The 14,617-nt window shown below is 32.3% G+C and overlaps 1 protein-coding gene across 1 annotated transcript; it reads right to left on the bottom strand.

Moving 5' to 3' along the window:
* Positions 1-5,344: 5,344 nt before the first annotated feature.
* LOC145015603 (structural maintenance of chromosomes protein 6B-like) lies at positions 5,345-12,255 on the bottom strand. Its single transcript, XM_078974071.1, has 27 exons — positions 11,894-12,255; positions 11,697-11,802; positions 11,326-11,459; positions 11,127-11,182; positions 10,902-10,988; positions 10,500-10,820; positions 10,294-10,413; positions 9,926-10,060; positions 9,760-9,836; positions 9,584-9,659; positions 9,447-9,521; positions 9,244-9,348; positions 8,984-9,153; positions 8,796-8,898; positions 8,599-8,711; positions 8,297-8,501; positions 7,658-7,795; positions 7,451-7,565; positions 7,295-7,380; positions 7,090-7,185; positions 6,791-7,030; positions 6,635-6,714; positions 6,492-6,570; positions 6,087-6,144; positions 5,897-5,994; positions 5,697-5,791; positions 5,345-5,573 (listed from the first exon to the last, which is right to left on the bottom strand). Exons 1-27 carry the CDS (start codon positions 12,039-12,041, stop codon positions 5,516-5,518), a joined length of 3,174 nt encoding a protein of 1,057 aa, XP_078830197.1. The 5' UTR covers positions 12,042-12,255; the 3' UTR covers positions 5,345-5,515.
* Between the last annotated feature and the right edge of the window lie 2,362 nt (positions 12,256-14,617).

Here is a 14,617-nt window from a genome sequence, read left to right as displayed (position 1 = left end):
TAACATCTACATAAACTGTGCAATTTTTGTCTAATTCGGAGACTGTATCATTCTACTCATAAAATTCGCGCTCCACTCCAAAATTGAAAAGTGTCATTTTCACCCCCTAAAAAGTCCCAAATTTTCGAAATAACATTGCAGGTGGTCACAAAGTAATGTATAGTTTTAGCATCTACATATATGTGCAAATTTCGTTCAATTCGGAGACTACATCATTCTACTTGAAAAGTTCGCGCGCCACCCCAAAACCAAAAAATGTCATTTTGACCCCCTAAAAAGTCCCGAATGGCCAAAATAATATCGCAGGTGATCACAAAGCAATGTCTGGTTTTAGCATCTACATACACTGTGCGAATTTCGTCCAATTTGGAGACTGCATCATTCTACTCGAAAAGTTTGCAAGCCACCCTAAAGCCAAAAAATGTCATTTTGACCCCCTAAAAGTCCCGAGTAGACAAAATAATATCGCAGATGATCACGAAGGGATGTATAGTTTTAGCATCTACGTACACTATGCGAATTTCGTCCATTTCGGAGACTGCATCATTCTTGTAACACTCGATTCTAGGTATGAAATTATTTCCAAATGTTTTCGTAATTCCTTTTGAACATGGCATGGTGAAGCCTCACCACGGCGTGTCGGTAGGGTGATAGGCAGCGGATTTTATTGGACCAACACGACGTGTTTGTATCTTAACACGGCGTGTTAGGGGCTGCTGGGGAAACCCTAATTTTTAGGGTGTTGCACCCTATTTAAAGGTCTTAACTCTTAATGGTTAGCCTCCTTACCAACCTCCTTTGCTACTAAAACCCTAAAATCGATCTTTAAATCTCTTGGTGGTGTTCTTGAGCTAATGAGAAGCTTTTGGTGCTCATGTTTGGTCCTTGTGAAGAAAGAGGGGATCTTGAAGTTGTCCAACTTGGTGGAAAGGCTTTGGATCCAAAATCATCTTCTTTTGTGCAAGCTTTCTAAGGTATCAAGTTTGAACCTTGACTTATAAATGCTTAGATCTCTTCATATTGTGCTTTGTTATACTTTTGGCCCCTTTTGGATTGATGAGTGAGTGAAGTCATTTTATGGGCTTGCTATTCCAGATCTGAGTTATATTGGACTCCTTGAGCATAAAGGTGCAAAATTTATGAGAAACTTTGGTTACATGCATGCATTAAGTAACTTTACATTGTTTTCCAGCTCAAGGAGGTCAGATCTATGTTTTGGGGTTATGTCTTTAAGAGTTAAGTGCTTATTGGTTAAGCTTTGTGCTATTAAGCCTTAGGGTTTGGGTTTTGGACCCTTTTGGTAGTCCTTATGGGTAAAGTTGGAAACTTTACCCTTCTAAACCTCGTTTTGGTCTAGATTTGGCCTTTGGAGCTCTTAGAGTCGAAGAAGGTATCTTTATGAGTTAAGTTGTTGGAACTCAGGAAAACATGACATGTTTGCAAGTCAACATGGCGTGTTGTCTGGGGTTTTCCCCAACTACTTGGATGATGGCGAAACACGGCGTGTTGTCAAGTCAGCATGGTGTGTGAAACATAGACTGTAGACCTTGAGCTTGACTTTTGTCTTTAACCAAATTTGACCCTAAGGGAGGGTGTTGAGATATTTTGAGTTATATCTAAGGATCGGTCATTCTTTAGGTGTCGGGTGGAGCTGATATCATCACAACACACGAACACAAACACAACACGCCCACAACCATCTTTCACGGTGGCTAGTGGCGGCAGAATAGGGTAGCATGGCGGCAGCAACAACACTTACGGCGACAGAAGAGCATTCCCAGCGACAGCCACCATGGTTGGCTGCCATGGTGGTCTTCTTACGTTTTCCAGCCAACATCTCACCTACACACGCCTGTAATATCTTCTTAAACACGCACAGTGCAGTCATTCTTATGGTGATATGCGGTGGTCTGAGAGAATAATGTCAGCATATGATAGTCGTTGGAGCGACGATGGCGATGGACGCAAGGAACAACCGAATAACGAAGGAGGTGTAGGAGTTCGCTATTAACGAAGAAGGTAGAGGCAACATCGGTCACTCACCATCTGGCGCTCTTATTCTATTGTTGGCAACAACAAGTGGTGGTAGGTTTCGGCAGTTCATTGCAGCAAGGAGCATGGCGACAGCGGTATCCGGGCTCACGGTGGCCATACGGTGACTGGAGGAGTGGAGGGACAAGGATGGTGTAGGTGGCGGCTGAAGATACCCCTAGGGTTAGGGTTCTGGAAGGGTGACAAGTTTGTATACCCGATTCATACAACTTCAGCCCATGATGATGGAAATGGCCCCTCCTTCTCCATTTTCTTTCAAATTTAATCCAAATATTACCAAACGGCCCTTCCTATACAAAAACCCTTTTCAATTTAGGTCTAGAATTTACCATTTAGTCCCTGCCCCCAAGAATCTATTCAATGTAAGTTGAAATAATATCATACACCCCCTCACTACTGAAAATCTTTGCAAAATAAGTCCCGAAACTACACTTTAACCCCCGAAAACCCAATTTATATAATTTAGCTCCCCGAAACCAACACCCGCTAAATATTATGGGTTTTAGGGCTACTATTCGCTTATAAATTTTTATCCATTTAATCATCTAATAAATGGGATGTTATATCTCATACCAATTGTTAAGAATAAAACTTGAATGATAGATTATATACAAACAGGTAAAAGAATCAAAAAACAGAATGAAGATCAAAGTTGTGCCGAATGATTAATAAGCACAACTTTAGAAGAGCTCGATGAAGAACTGCTACTATAAAGATCGTATAGGATTTACAACTTCGACAAATTACAAGATATGGTGCATGCATGCACTTTAAATAGTAAAATTCTAATAATAAATTAACCGGGTGGACAGGCCTAACTCGCTATACAAAACATGGACTAAATAATGCAATCCATATGACCCAACATACGTCATTTTATGAGTTTTTATATTTTATTAATTTTCATATAATATTTTAATGTAATAATTATAATAAATGTAGTAATAAATAGATATTAATTTCATTAATAAATTCACTTTCTAATTTCAAAATTTCCAAAATTAAAGCTCATTAGTTTTTTGTATTTATTTAAATTATTTGTTTAAATTTAAAAGATAAAAAATATTTCCATTATAATAATTCATTATTTAACTTTTTTTTAAATTAATTCATCTAATACATGGATATCACAACTAGTTATAAATAAAGTAAGAATGTTTAGTTGATGCAAGGCGCCATGATAATTAGAGATAATAATGTGAATGAATATATAATGTCTTTGAAAATCTTTATAAAAAATTAAAGGTAGGAAAGTAGATGGAGTTAGATCAAAGGCGTACAAAAATAGGATTTTATTTTATCCAGATTGGATTAAACTAGAATATTTCATATTAGACTTTAGACCAGACCGGATAAACAAGAACTTTTATCGAATTTCAGTAATAATACAAATAAAGTTTTTTTTTTTTTTTTTTTGTGTAATTTCAATAGAAATTGCAGCATTTTATAAAAAATCTAGTTGAGTTAGATTGATATATCTCATATCTGTTGTAGACTATTTCTATTGTTCGAATTTATAAGTATTTATTCTATAAAATATAAAAATATGTATTATTAACAATTTTCAAACTAACTATATAACATTAAATAATAAAACTTATATAGTCTAACATTGTCCAAAACAAAACAAAACATAATAAGTTACTAAATATATAAAAAAAAATGTGTATCTGATAAGTTATTATCCTTTCTTTTACTATTATATTAGTTTTTTAGATGTTAGATCAACTCTTAGAAAATTATAAATTGTCGTTGCAATTATTTATTTTGTATATTTTGCCTCTATATTTAATTATATAATTATATTGCATATAATAGTTTTATTACTTTTAACTAATTAATCTACTTTGTTAAATATACAAAATAAAATGAATATAATATATAAAAAAGTATATCATTAAATTTCAAAACAATCAAAATTAGACAAATATTGAATGTCAAAAACATTACAATATCAATATCTTTATCTCTTTTTTATTGTTTTTATTTATTTGAATGTTAGTGTCAAGTTATAAATTTCTCTAAATTTGAAATAAATATTTTACTGATAAATAAGTTACATTTATAAAAAATAAAAATGTTAGATCAATTGAAAAATGATTTTTTGTTTACTTGTTATTATTATAAAGTAGTTGAACCAAATTTAATAAACGGTTTAGTTTTAACTTATAAGCTAATTTACCAATAAACTGTCTCACATAGTTTATCAAAATGTTAGCTTATAAGCTAGTTTATAAATTTCAAAAAACTATTTTGTGGCCTTAGCAAACCATAAATTGTTATAATCTAATTTATACGCATCAAACAGAGCATTAATTTTAATATAACATGTCACCCGAGATAATGTTTTGATTTGCTTTTGTCACTTGAAGTTTCAATAATTAGATGTTCACGTGGTTCAAATTTTTGACAAACTTCAATCATACAATGAACTAATATTGAACTAATAGATTATCAAAAAAGTCAAATGGTACATTATGTTATTATTTTTTCACTATGGCACTGTATTATTTTTGTTCTATATGGAACATCGTATTTTCAAAATTTATTCAACTTGAAAAACTTCACCAAGACCCTTTTAGGATACCCAATTTGCCATGTTTAGTTGGAAAATACTATGTTTAAAAAAAAATCTTTAGAACAAAAAACTAGAAAATGCATGTCTAAATAAAAAATGAAAATTTAGTGAATTGTCTCATTGACTGGTATAGAAATAGAAGTGCTCTGTATTTTCCTCTATGCTTGATATGTCAAAGTACATGGATATATATAGGTAGAAATAAATCACTAGCTAAATAACTAAGGGGACAATTTGACTTGTACTTACCAGGATTGGTCAGAAAAATAATCAAACAATATAAATTCAATCAGATGTGGACTCAGTAAATATTTCTAACCCAATCAGCAATTAGCAAACGATCCTTAATCCTTGAATACACGTCAACTATACCTAGGAGACTAGGAATACAAGTTGACCAAGTCAAATACTTTCTTTAACATAGTATCAGTTTTATCACGTTGTTAAATGGAAATGAAAAGGTCAAACATTGAATAAAATTGGAAAATACATATTCAAATTATTATTTTTTTTTTTTGTCAAAAGAAAAAAAAATGAAAAACAGTGTCTTGTGTCAAAGAATCAGTTTTATATCAACTACTTTTTAAATGTTCAGTGTTATATGAGATGCCTAGTATCAAGTAAGCAAAACAATTCACAAGCAGAATAAACTCTATGTAACATAGATAGGGATCGTGTTACATTTTATACTAACCCATAATAACAGTGCAAAAATTAACTAGAGCCAATATCTACATTCATACACTGGAGAAAAAAAAACACAATATCATACAGAAACCCAAGATTCAGTTATAAAAACTTGAAGCAAGATAGAATAGATAGATGTGATGTTAGTGAGTGATGTTTACAATAATGAATAATGCATTAACAAAAGCAAAGCTTTGTTTATGAGCGAGGTGCTGCCATTTGTTGCTTCTTTATCCTCTCATCATGTTTTACCATGCTGCATTTAAAATATATACATCTCAAGTAAACTCTATACATAAAATGTGACAATACTATTCTTTATTTTTTCCTAAATTGTTAAAAACATTTATTTTGTAAGTAAATAAAGAAATGATCTTACCTTATATCATGAGGTGTAATAAATATCCACTGTGATCCTTGCGCCAAAGCAAAATCCACAATGGTGTCCAAGCTTATTTTCCTACTCACAGCATCCTGCAATATCAATATAAAAATTATTAAAAGTAAAAACTTAAAACCATACCCCACTCATTTTGTTTTTTTTTTTAAATTAATTTGGTTAAAAAGAAGTAATTTTACCATAAAGACATCAAACTCATCCATAGCTCGAAACGGAGCTTCTGTCATCTCATGAAGTGCAAGTGCAAAACATAGTGTTGAGAACGATCGCTCTCCTCCTGTTATTATAAACACATATCAACATTTTATTAAAAAAAAAAAAATGCCTGAAGTTATCCGAATGTAGTTATAAAAATTGATAAAAGGAAACCTGAAAGCCCTCTAGTGTCGCGAACATTGCTGCTGGTTGCATCTTGGGGCATCTTAACCTAAATAATAATATAAGTAATAACCAACCAAATTAGGGCTATAAGGTATATTTACTATTTTGGTCCTCAAGTATTAAGTGGATTTTGCAATATTGGTCCTAAAATGTTCCCATGTAAACTCATTTTTTAATAAAGATTTGTTATTTATAATAAGTTTGAATTACTTTGGGCCCACTACCCCCTTCTTCTCAAAGTAATACAATAACTATGTAGACTACGTTCAAACTTTTATTTAAAAAAATAAAAAAATAGATAAAGGGTAGCATAGAAGAAAATGGTTACAAAATCCTCAAATAAGGGACCAAAATTGCAAAAAATCAGCTAGCTTCAATTGTGAAGTTACTTGCCTCTATTGAAAGCTTCTGCTCCTCATAACTAACTTTAATGAGCCCACTGATCCCCTTCTTTCTCAGATGCCCATTAAATCTAAACCACAGATATTAATATGAGAAGTGAGAAATTTGAACAGATAAAAGGAGGAAGAACATACTGCCACGTCAGCTGTCTCTTTAAAAGAGTGGCATTCCTCTGAAACTTGCTCCATCGTTTGTCAAGAGCTGTATGAATTGCCTGAATAATGAAATAATTTCATATTATATATAAAATCAAAAAGAATTGAACTGAAAGGGAGAAAAGGGTTGCTTACAGAAAGTTTGTCTCTAAAAGCTTTGTAAGTTTTCTGCTGTTTGATAATCTTTCTTTGTTTTTTATCATGCAGCATTCGAAGCTCATCAATGGATTCCTGATGTCTTTGGGTTTCCTGTTGGAGTCTCTGTTTAAGCCTTGTGAGATGGGCTTGGAGTTGATCAGAACTTGTGTCATCACATCCTCCTAAACTCTCAATTTCACTCTCAGGGCATATGATTGAAGCTTTCTCATAACTCACCTGTATTTTTATTTTTAACATGATTGGTTTTCATATATCTTATAAAAGTAACTACACACCTTTCGCTCCCTTTCCAAAGCCTTATAATTTTGTTTTGCAGTTTCAATTCCTTTATGGACCTTCTGCTGCATAAGCCCTTCATAATGACGTTGTTCCTATACAAAATATATTTAGCACAATTAATGATATATATATATATATATATATATATATATATATATACATAAATCAGGGCAATAATATCACATCAGAAAAGTGAATTACCGCTTCAGCAGCACGTAAATCCTCCTCAATCTGAGTCAACTCACCCGTTGCTTTGTCCAGAGCGCTGATGTCAGCTTTTGCCGACTCTGTATAGATAGAAAAAAGGATAAAAATGTAATTCTTATATAATTGTTATAAAAATAAAAAATAGCATACCACAAAGCTCTTCGAATGATACTTTGAGTTCATTTGCTTTGGCTTCGGCTTCCTGCAATCTCTCCTGAATCTTCTCAAGTGACATCTCAAATTGGTTTTTATCGCTTTCTAATCTCTGGAAATTAGTTTAATTAATTTAAGACATTTGATTTGAGAATACGAATGTTTTACAGGGGTAAAATGGGAAATTTAATTTAGAAAACAAACCGAAACTTCTTGATGGAGCTCATCAACATTAGATACGGATGAAGCTGCTGCTTCTGCTTCTGCAGCAAGTGAATTCTTCAAATCTTTTAGTCCAAGATTCTTGCTCATTACACACTTCTCTGAATTCATCCGTTGTCTCTAAATAAAGATTAAAAAACATAAGTACTAATATTAACATGTTTGGTCCCTTAGTATAGCTTATCTTTGCAATTTTGGTCCCAAAAAAGTTCTTTTGCAAAATTGGTCTTTATTATGAAATTTCCTAACGACTTTTGTCCCTGTGTCTTAGCCTAGCTGTAACAAAATTTAGAATGACCATTTTGCCCTTGGACCAAACTTATGAAAAGAAACAGTACGCCACATGAACCAGATCTGTAACTGAGGTCTATAACATTTCGATTTTATATGTGCATATGATTTTTTTAACTTTTCCTATTTTTAATGCATAATGTCAAATGAATTATGTGCTACAACATATATAAATATATCTTGCTTTTCTAACATATATTATTCTTACTTATATATTACTAACATATCTTGTTATATAAAAATTGTTAGGAAACTTACTTCATAATAAGGACAAAATTAGCACGAAAACAACTTGGACAAAAATGTAATTTACCCTAAAAAGCATCTTACTTTTGCATTTTGAAATTCATCTTGAAGATTCTTAACACGTTCTTCAAAAGTCCTTTTCTTTCCCCGAATTTGTTTAGCTTCTTCTTGCATGTGGATTGCTTCTCTTTCATAAATTTTAATTTGATCATCATATGAACTACAAAGACGCCCACTCCTTGCATTCTTATTCGGGGGTAAAGTCGTCTGTGCTGAACCACGAGAAAACCTAGAAACAAACAAAAAAACCCAATATCTCTTCACTTTCACTATTCTGTATTAACTAAATAAAAAAAAAAAGAAATTTTAAATTATATTAATCTTACATCCTATGACCCTCTAACGTATAAACCTCCTTCAAATTTGGAATCCTTTGATCAAAAGCAATCGTTTTTCCCATATCATAGTCTCTTACAAGCACTTGTCTCTCAGCCCCACCCTACATAAACACACCAACATTTATTTTATTTTCTTTTTTTCAAAAAATCAAAAATAAGAAAATGTGAAAGTCATTATTATTTACCACATCCACCAACACATTGACTACTGTTGGACTATCGGATTGCATTACTGAAATAGCAGTTGGATGATTTGTTTGAGGAAGCATGTGATTTGGAATTTGTAATCTACATTCAAAGTTTAATTTTCAGATCTTGTTATAATCATATAACTTATGTTCCCTAAATTAATAAAGAAACATAACATACATACCTTGGTATAGAAAAATCATATATAATGATTTGAAGGTGGTGGTAGTTTGCTTCTCTAGCACATGATCTTAATAAAAGAGAATCTTTATGATCTGTTACTATGAAAGCATTCAGTAATTTTCCAACAGCATTTTCAACAGCAACAGCCCATTTGTCACCATGGAGTAACACCTGTGATTATAAATCAAATCATCATATAAATATATAAGAACAATAGAGATGATAATTAATTAGTTAGTTATTTATTAATTTAGTACTGACCACATGTGCTCCTAAAGGACCAATGGGAGGCTTTTTGAACTTATGGTGATTCCTCTCAATAACTTTTAAAAGACTGGTAACTTTGTATCCTCCAAAAGCTGTCACCTGTTGAAAAAGATATATACAATCAAAAGCTACAATTTTTAATAAAACATGAAGATATGTGAATTGTTGTTTTTAGTTAAATTAAGAAATTACAAGACCTTGTTTGTCTGATTCAGGCGTAGGTCACGAATTCGGCGTTGACTATCACTTATCTTCTTTTCATACTCATCAATCTGAAAGAGAAAAAAAATAAATAAATAATTTGGTAAAGAAATACATGAAAGCAATTCCATACCTCAGAAGTGATCTCTTTAAGCTCATCTCTTGCAATCGCTAATCTTTCTGATAAATCATCCTCAATATTCTTCAATCTGAAAGTTGATAAAATTAACAAAGCATAATGAAATTATTATAATTATTATTTATTAAATATACTCCTATGTTACACAAGAACCATGAAACAAACAAAACCTTAGGCAATCTGACTCAGCAACATTGATCTCTTCTTGAAGCTCCTTCAATTTGTTCTCCATCTCATGTTCTTCAGCCTACAAAATCCAGATATGATATTACATACCCATGTTCATTGTGAATTGCTAAATATTTATACAAGTGAAGATGATATAGAAATAAAAACCTGTGTGTCTTTCATATGTTGTTCACTGACATCATTGATTTGTTGCTCAAGTAACTTGATCCGTTTAGCCATTTTAGCAACATTGTTCCTTCTTCTGCCATATTCTTGCTCTAACTCAATCCTCTCCTTGGTAGCCTTGTAATTGATATTTTTATTAGTATGAAAACTCAATTTTTTAGAAAATAAACATTGATTTATAACAGCTTTTGAATAGATAGTCATTTGCTATTTACCTTCATTTCTTAAGGATAAATAGTCATTTCCTCAGATTCAGACAGTTCATTTAGTACAAAAAGTTTTATGTATACAACACTTTACTCAGAGCCACTTTATCTATACAAGACTTAATGTCAGTTTTTTAAACATACCAAAGATAATTTCTGCTCCAATTCACTCTTCCTTTTCCTAGCTTTTGAAGTACTTTCCATCATAACTGCACTTTGAGCTTTCTTTTTGTCTAAACAATCCTGCAAGTCTGCTACTTTTGCCTACCAAATACATCAATATAAGTTCTTAAGAAGTACCCACAAATCAAAATTCATAAAGAAAGTATTTGAACTCTCTTCTTACTTACAATTTGTTGATCAATTCGAGCTTGACATTGAGGTATTCTCTCTTCAAATTTTTTAATCCTTGCAGTTTCTTCTTGGATTTGTTTATCTATGTCGTATACCAGTGACCATGCACATTTTTTGGTCAACAACTGAACCTTCTGTGAAATTTCTTCAATATGTTCCATGCTTTTAATCTTTCCTTGTAACTCATTCAATTCCTTTTCTATAGGTGCTATTGACCTTTCCAACTCAACAACCTCACTATTTGCCTTGTCAAGATTGTCTTTGACACTTTTCAGTAGATCATCCACTTGACTTAAAAGTGTAGCCTTGAAAAAGAACTGAAAAACAAAATGTCAAAAAAAAGAACCCTATAAAGATTTTACATCCAAATATTATATACATGTCAATGAAAAAAAGACCTTGAATTTATCTTTGTCATTCCCTGAATGCAAAAACTCTCGGCTCTTGTCCTGGCTCATCACCACACAAGGATTTTCAACATCAATCTGCACATGGAAATGCAAGATGCTTAGAACATGTATGAGACTTAGTAGATCTTTATATGAGTTGTACATAAGATTAAAAATATGGTTATATATAATAAAGATAACATGTGAGATTTAGCCATTTAGGCAGATACTCACGTTAAAATGTTCCACAAGCTCACGGATGTCTTCTTTTCGGGTAGCTACTTTTTTCCCTGTTATATATAACATGTTGAGTAAAAGATAAGGATCAAAAGGTGGATTTTGTTTCCAGCAATCCAGCATATGAAGTTTTAAGGATGGACATAAAATTCAAAATCATAGAGATTAGAGAGGAAGGAGAAAGTAAACCAAAAACCTTGCTGATCTTTAAGGACGCTAGTACTGGTTGATTCAGTAATCCTGCGCTCTAATATTATAACATCTCCATAAATGCCATGCTTAAAAGCATCCTCTCCCTGATTTTTTATTTCCAAATGAACAAGGGCGTAGCTGGAAACAAGTATATAGTATCAAAACATAGATCGTGTGAATAAAGAAAACTAGCCCCATGTCCAAGGTTTAGATCCATATGATATATGATATGCAACAGCAGAAAAGCAAAGATAGACGATAGAGAGGACAAAATTAGCTTTCACAAAGCTTACAATATCTGGATTTCTGAAACAAACTAAAGATATCACATAATTGAGAATCAAACTTTCACCATCTACACCAATGACTACAAACCTGCAACCAGTCTTTATAAACTCCTTCAATGTCGTTGCCCTGTCTGTACTTTTTGCTCGACATCCAAAAGCAATACACAACGCCGTAAGTATCGCACTCTTTCCACCTATAAGACAAAAAAGACCACTCAAATGTGAAAAAAGATTAACAGAGAGCAGATGATATTGAAAGAGTAACAGAGACAAAGATAGACTGACTTCCGTTTTGTCCGGTGATGAAATTAACACGGTCGCCAATATCAATTTCCATATGAGTATGGCACATGAAGTTCTCTAATCGGATTTTGGTGATGATGCCTGCTTGCAAAGCCCCGGCAGGTCCATTGGAAACCCTAGCGTCGGCCATCTTTAGGGTTTAATCGCGAACTACAATATGTTAACTACTGATTATACGAGTCACGCAGAATTCAGAACGGATTTCAATTCGCATCGTCATCAACAACAACAAGCGGTTGTCGTTGTTGCTTTCTTTTTCTCCTGAATTTTCTCTGCGATTAGGAAAAAATTGGCGGGAAAGAGAGCTTCACCGTCGTTGATTGGGCTTTCTGGGCTCTGACAGAAAAGTATCGAAAGGCACGCTTTTTGGATTGTATAATGAAATTTTATTACAAAAATATAACACAAATGGTCCCTGTAGTTTGAGTTAATTTGTAAATTTGGTATAATATTTATGTTTAATTTGGATATGCTTTGTAGTCCATCACCAACGTAAATCCACTATAGTACATTTATAAAAATAATTTTTTGTATTTTTTAAATGGGATAATGAGTTAAAAGGGTAATATATTTTTAAATTTTACATATTTGTTCACTGAGTTTTTTTTGTTTACATTTACCCTTTCAACTTATTAAATTGTACACATCTAGTCTTTATAATCAGTTAGCCGGGAAAAATGACATATTAGATAAATATATTTATCATTTTGTATATATTTAATCATTAATATTTTTGTACACATTTAGTAATTAATATTTTTATTTGTTTCAAAATAAGTTTTTTTTTGTACACATTCAATACTTATGAATGATTTATTTAGGGTTTTTCTCACCACATCTAACGTTGGACTATCATTGATGAGGTGTTTGGGGTTGTTGATGTTTATGTTAATCGCGTTCTCGACTGTATGGTTGCACAGGTCTTGTGGTTTGGCTTAGGTTTTGTGTTCCGAACGTCGTAACTTCTTCATATGATATCTGATTTTAACGATCTTTATATCCACGTGTTCGTTTTTTAAGTCTGTTATAATTTTCGTTAAGATTACTCCCCTTAAAATATAATATGCTTTTACTTACGATTTTGTAAAAAAACATTCATACATGCATTCATAAACATATGAATATAAATATTGTAAGTGAAAAATATATTACTTTTTAACATAAACAATATAAATGAAAGTTGTAATATACTAAAATACAAACGCATAGATATAAATCCGAGATAGTATGAAAAAGTTATAACATCCAAAACACATGACCTAAGCAACCAAGTAGTCGAGATCGCGATGGACATAAGCATCAAAAGTCAAAAACACCTCGGTAATGATTGTTCCACATAAGATGTGAGAAAAACCTAAAGAAATTATTCATAAGTATTGAATGAGTACAAAAACAAAAATAAATTATTTTGCAACAAAAAAAATTAAGGACTAAATGTATACACAAATATTAATGACTAAATGTGTACAAAATGATAAATATATTACCCTATTAAGACATTTTTATCAGCTAACATGGAATAGTCGGTCATAATGACTGAATGTATATAGTTTAACAACTTAAATGAGTAGATGTGGACAAAAAATAAACTCAGTGACCAAATGTGTAAAAATCAAATAATATATTACTCTTTTGAGTCATTATCCTTTATAATTTTTTGTTTATTTATTTATTTAAAATATTGTTTTCAAAAGTTTGGTTAAAATCTTATTTTTTGTGTAAACTTTTAAAAGTTTGACAAAACACATCTCTATATTTTAAAAAATTACATTACTAATGGTCTTCAAATTTATCATTTTGTTAGTTTACTAATTTATAATTTTCAATAATATGATAAAAAAAAAACACATCAACCCACCCCTTCTTCTCCCATATTTTTTTTTCTTTCTTATCACCTCTTTTTTCTCTATAGCAACCAAACTCAAAAACTCTACCGCCTACCACCAACGACCCAATCTCGTCAAACATTTTACACTCCTTGATGAAACCTCCACCTCTCTATTGGCTTTATCTCCCCCCCCCCCCCCCCCCCACCCACCCACCCACCCACACCCACACACACAAAAAAAATAAAATAATAAAATAATAATCACTACACTATGATGTCATCGGAGGTGGAAAAATACATCCATAAATTACATTCCCTTGTGGGGAATGAAAAAACTAAAGGACGATATGTGGTATTTGGTAGTGGATTATTTCAAGCCGTTAATGCAGTTATGTATGCCCTTTTATCTCGTAACTCTTCTTCACCTTCAAATGTAGTCGTTATAATCCTATACTATCTGATAACAACAAGTTTTAATCTATATAAAATCTCCATTCTAAAGCATTTTGGTGGTTGCATTTGTTGTTTGATTATCTACTAATGTATGTGTAATGATTGGTTCAAGTATGAGATTGTTCTTCGAAAATTGGTTGTATCTTCCTTTGGGACTCGACGAGTTGTAAGCTCCAACTCGTCGTGTCGAGAGGGTGTTGGTCGCGGAAGTTAATGATCCAACTCGGCAAGTTGAGGTGCTTCAACTCGGCGAGTTGGCAGCTGGGAAGGAAACCCTAATTTTTAGGGTCTTGCACCCTATTTAAAGGCCTTAAGTCCTTTTTTGGCCTCCTTATTAGCCTCCAATTTTATCAAAACCCTAAAACGAGTTGTAGCCTCCATTGTCAAGATTTTGAGCCTTGGAAGGAAGTTTGGTGTCCATTTTG

Source organism: Lactuca saligna, chromosome 9 (genome assembly GCF_052625555.1).
Source record: "Lactuca saligna cultivar CGN05327 chromosome 9, ASM5262555v1, whole genome shotgun sequence".
Classification (NCBI taxonomy): Eukaryota; Viridiplantae; Streptophyta; class Magnoliopsida; order Asterales; family Asteraceae; genus Lactuca; species Lactuca saligna.
Note: the sequence above shows the minus strand (reverse complement) of the source record. Positions and strands in the feature narration are given on the sequence as shown.

Coding starts and splice junctions, on each gene's coding strand:
- LOC145015603 (XM_078974071.1), bottom strand. CDS start 12,041: ATGGCCGACGCTAGGGTTTCCAATGGACCTGCCGGGGCTTTGCAAGCA. Junction 11,460..11,696: donor TTTATAAAGACTGGTTGCAG/GTTTGTAGTCAT, acceptor ACTTGTTTCCAG/CTACGCCCTTGTTCATTTGG. Junction 8,712..8,795: donor TCAATGTGTTGGTGGATGTG/GTAAATAATAAT, acceptor GTGTTTATGTAG/GGTGGGGCTGAGAGACAAGT.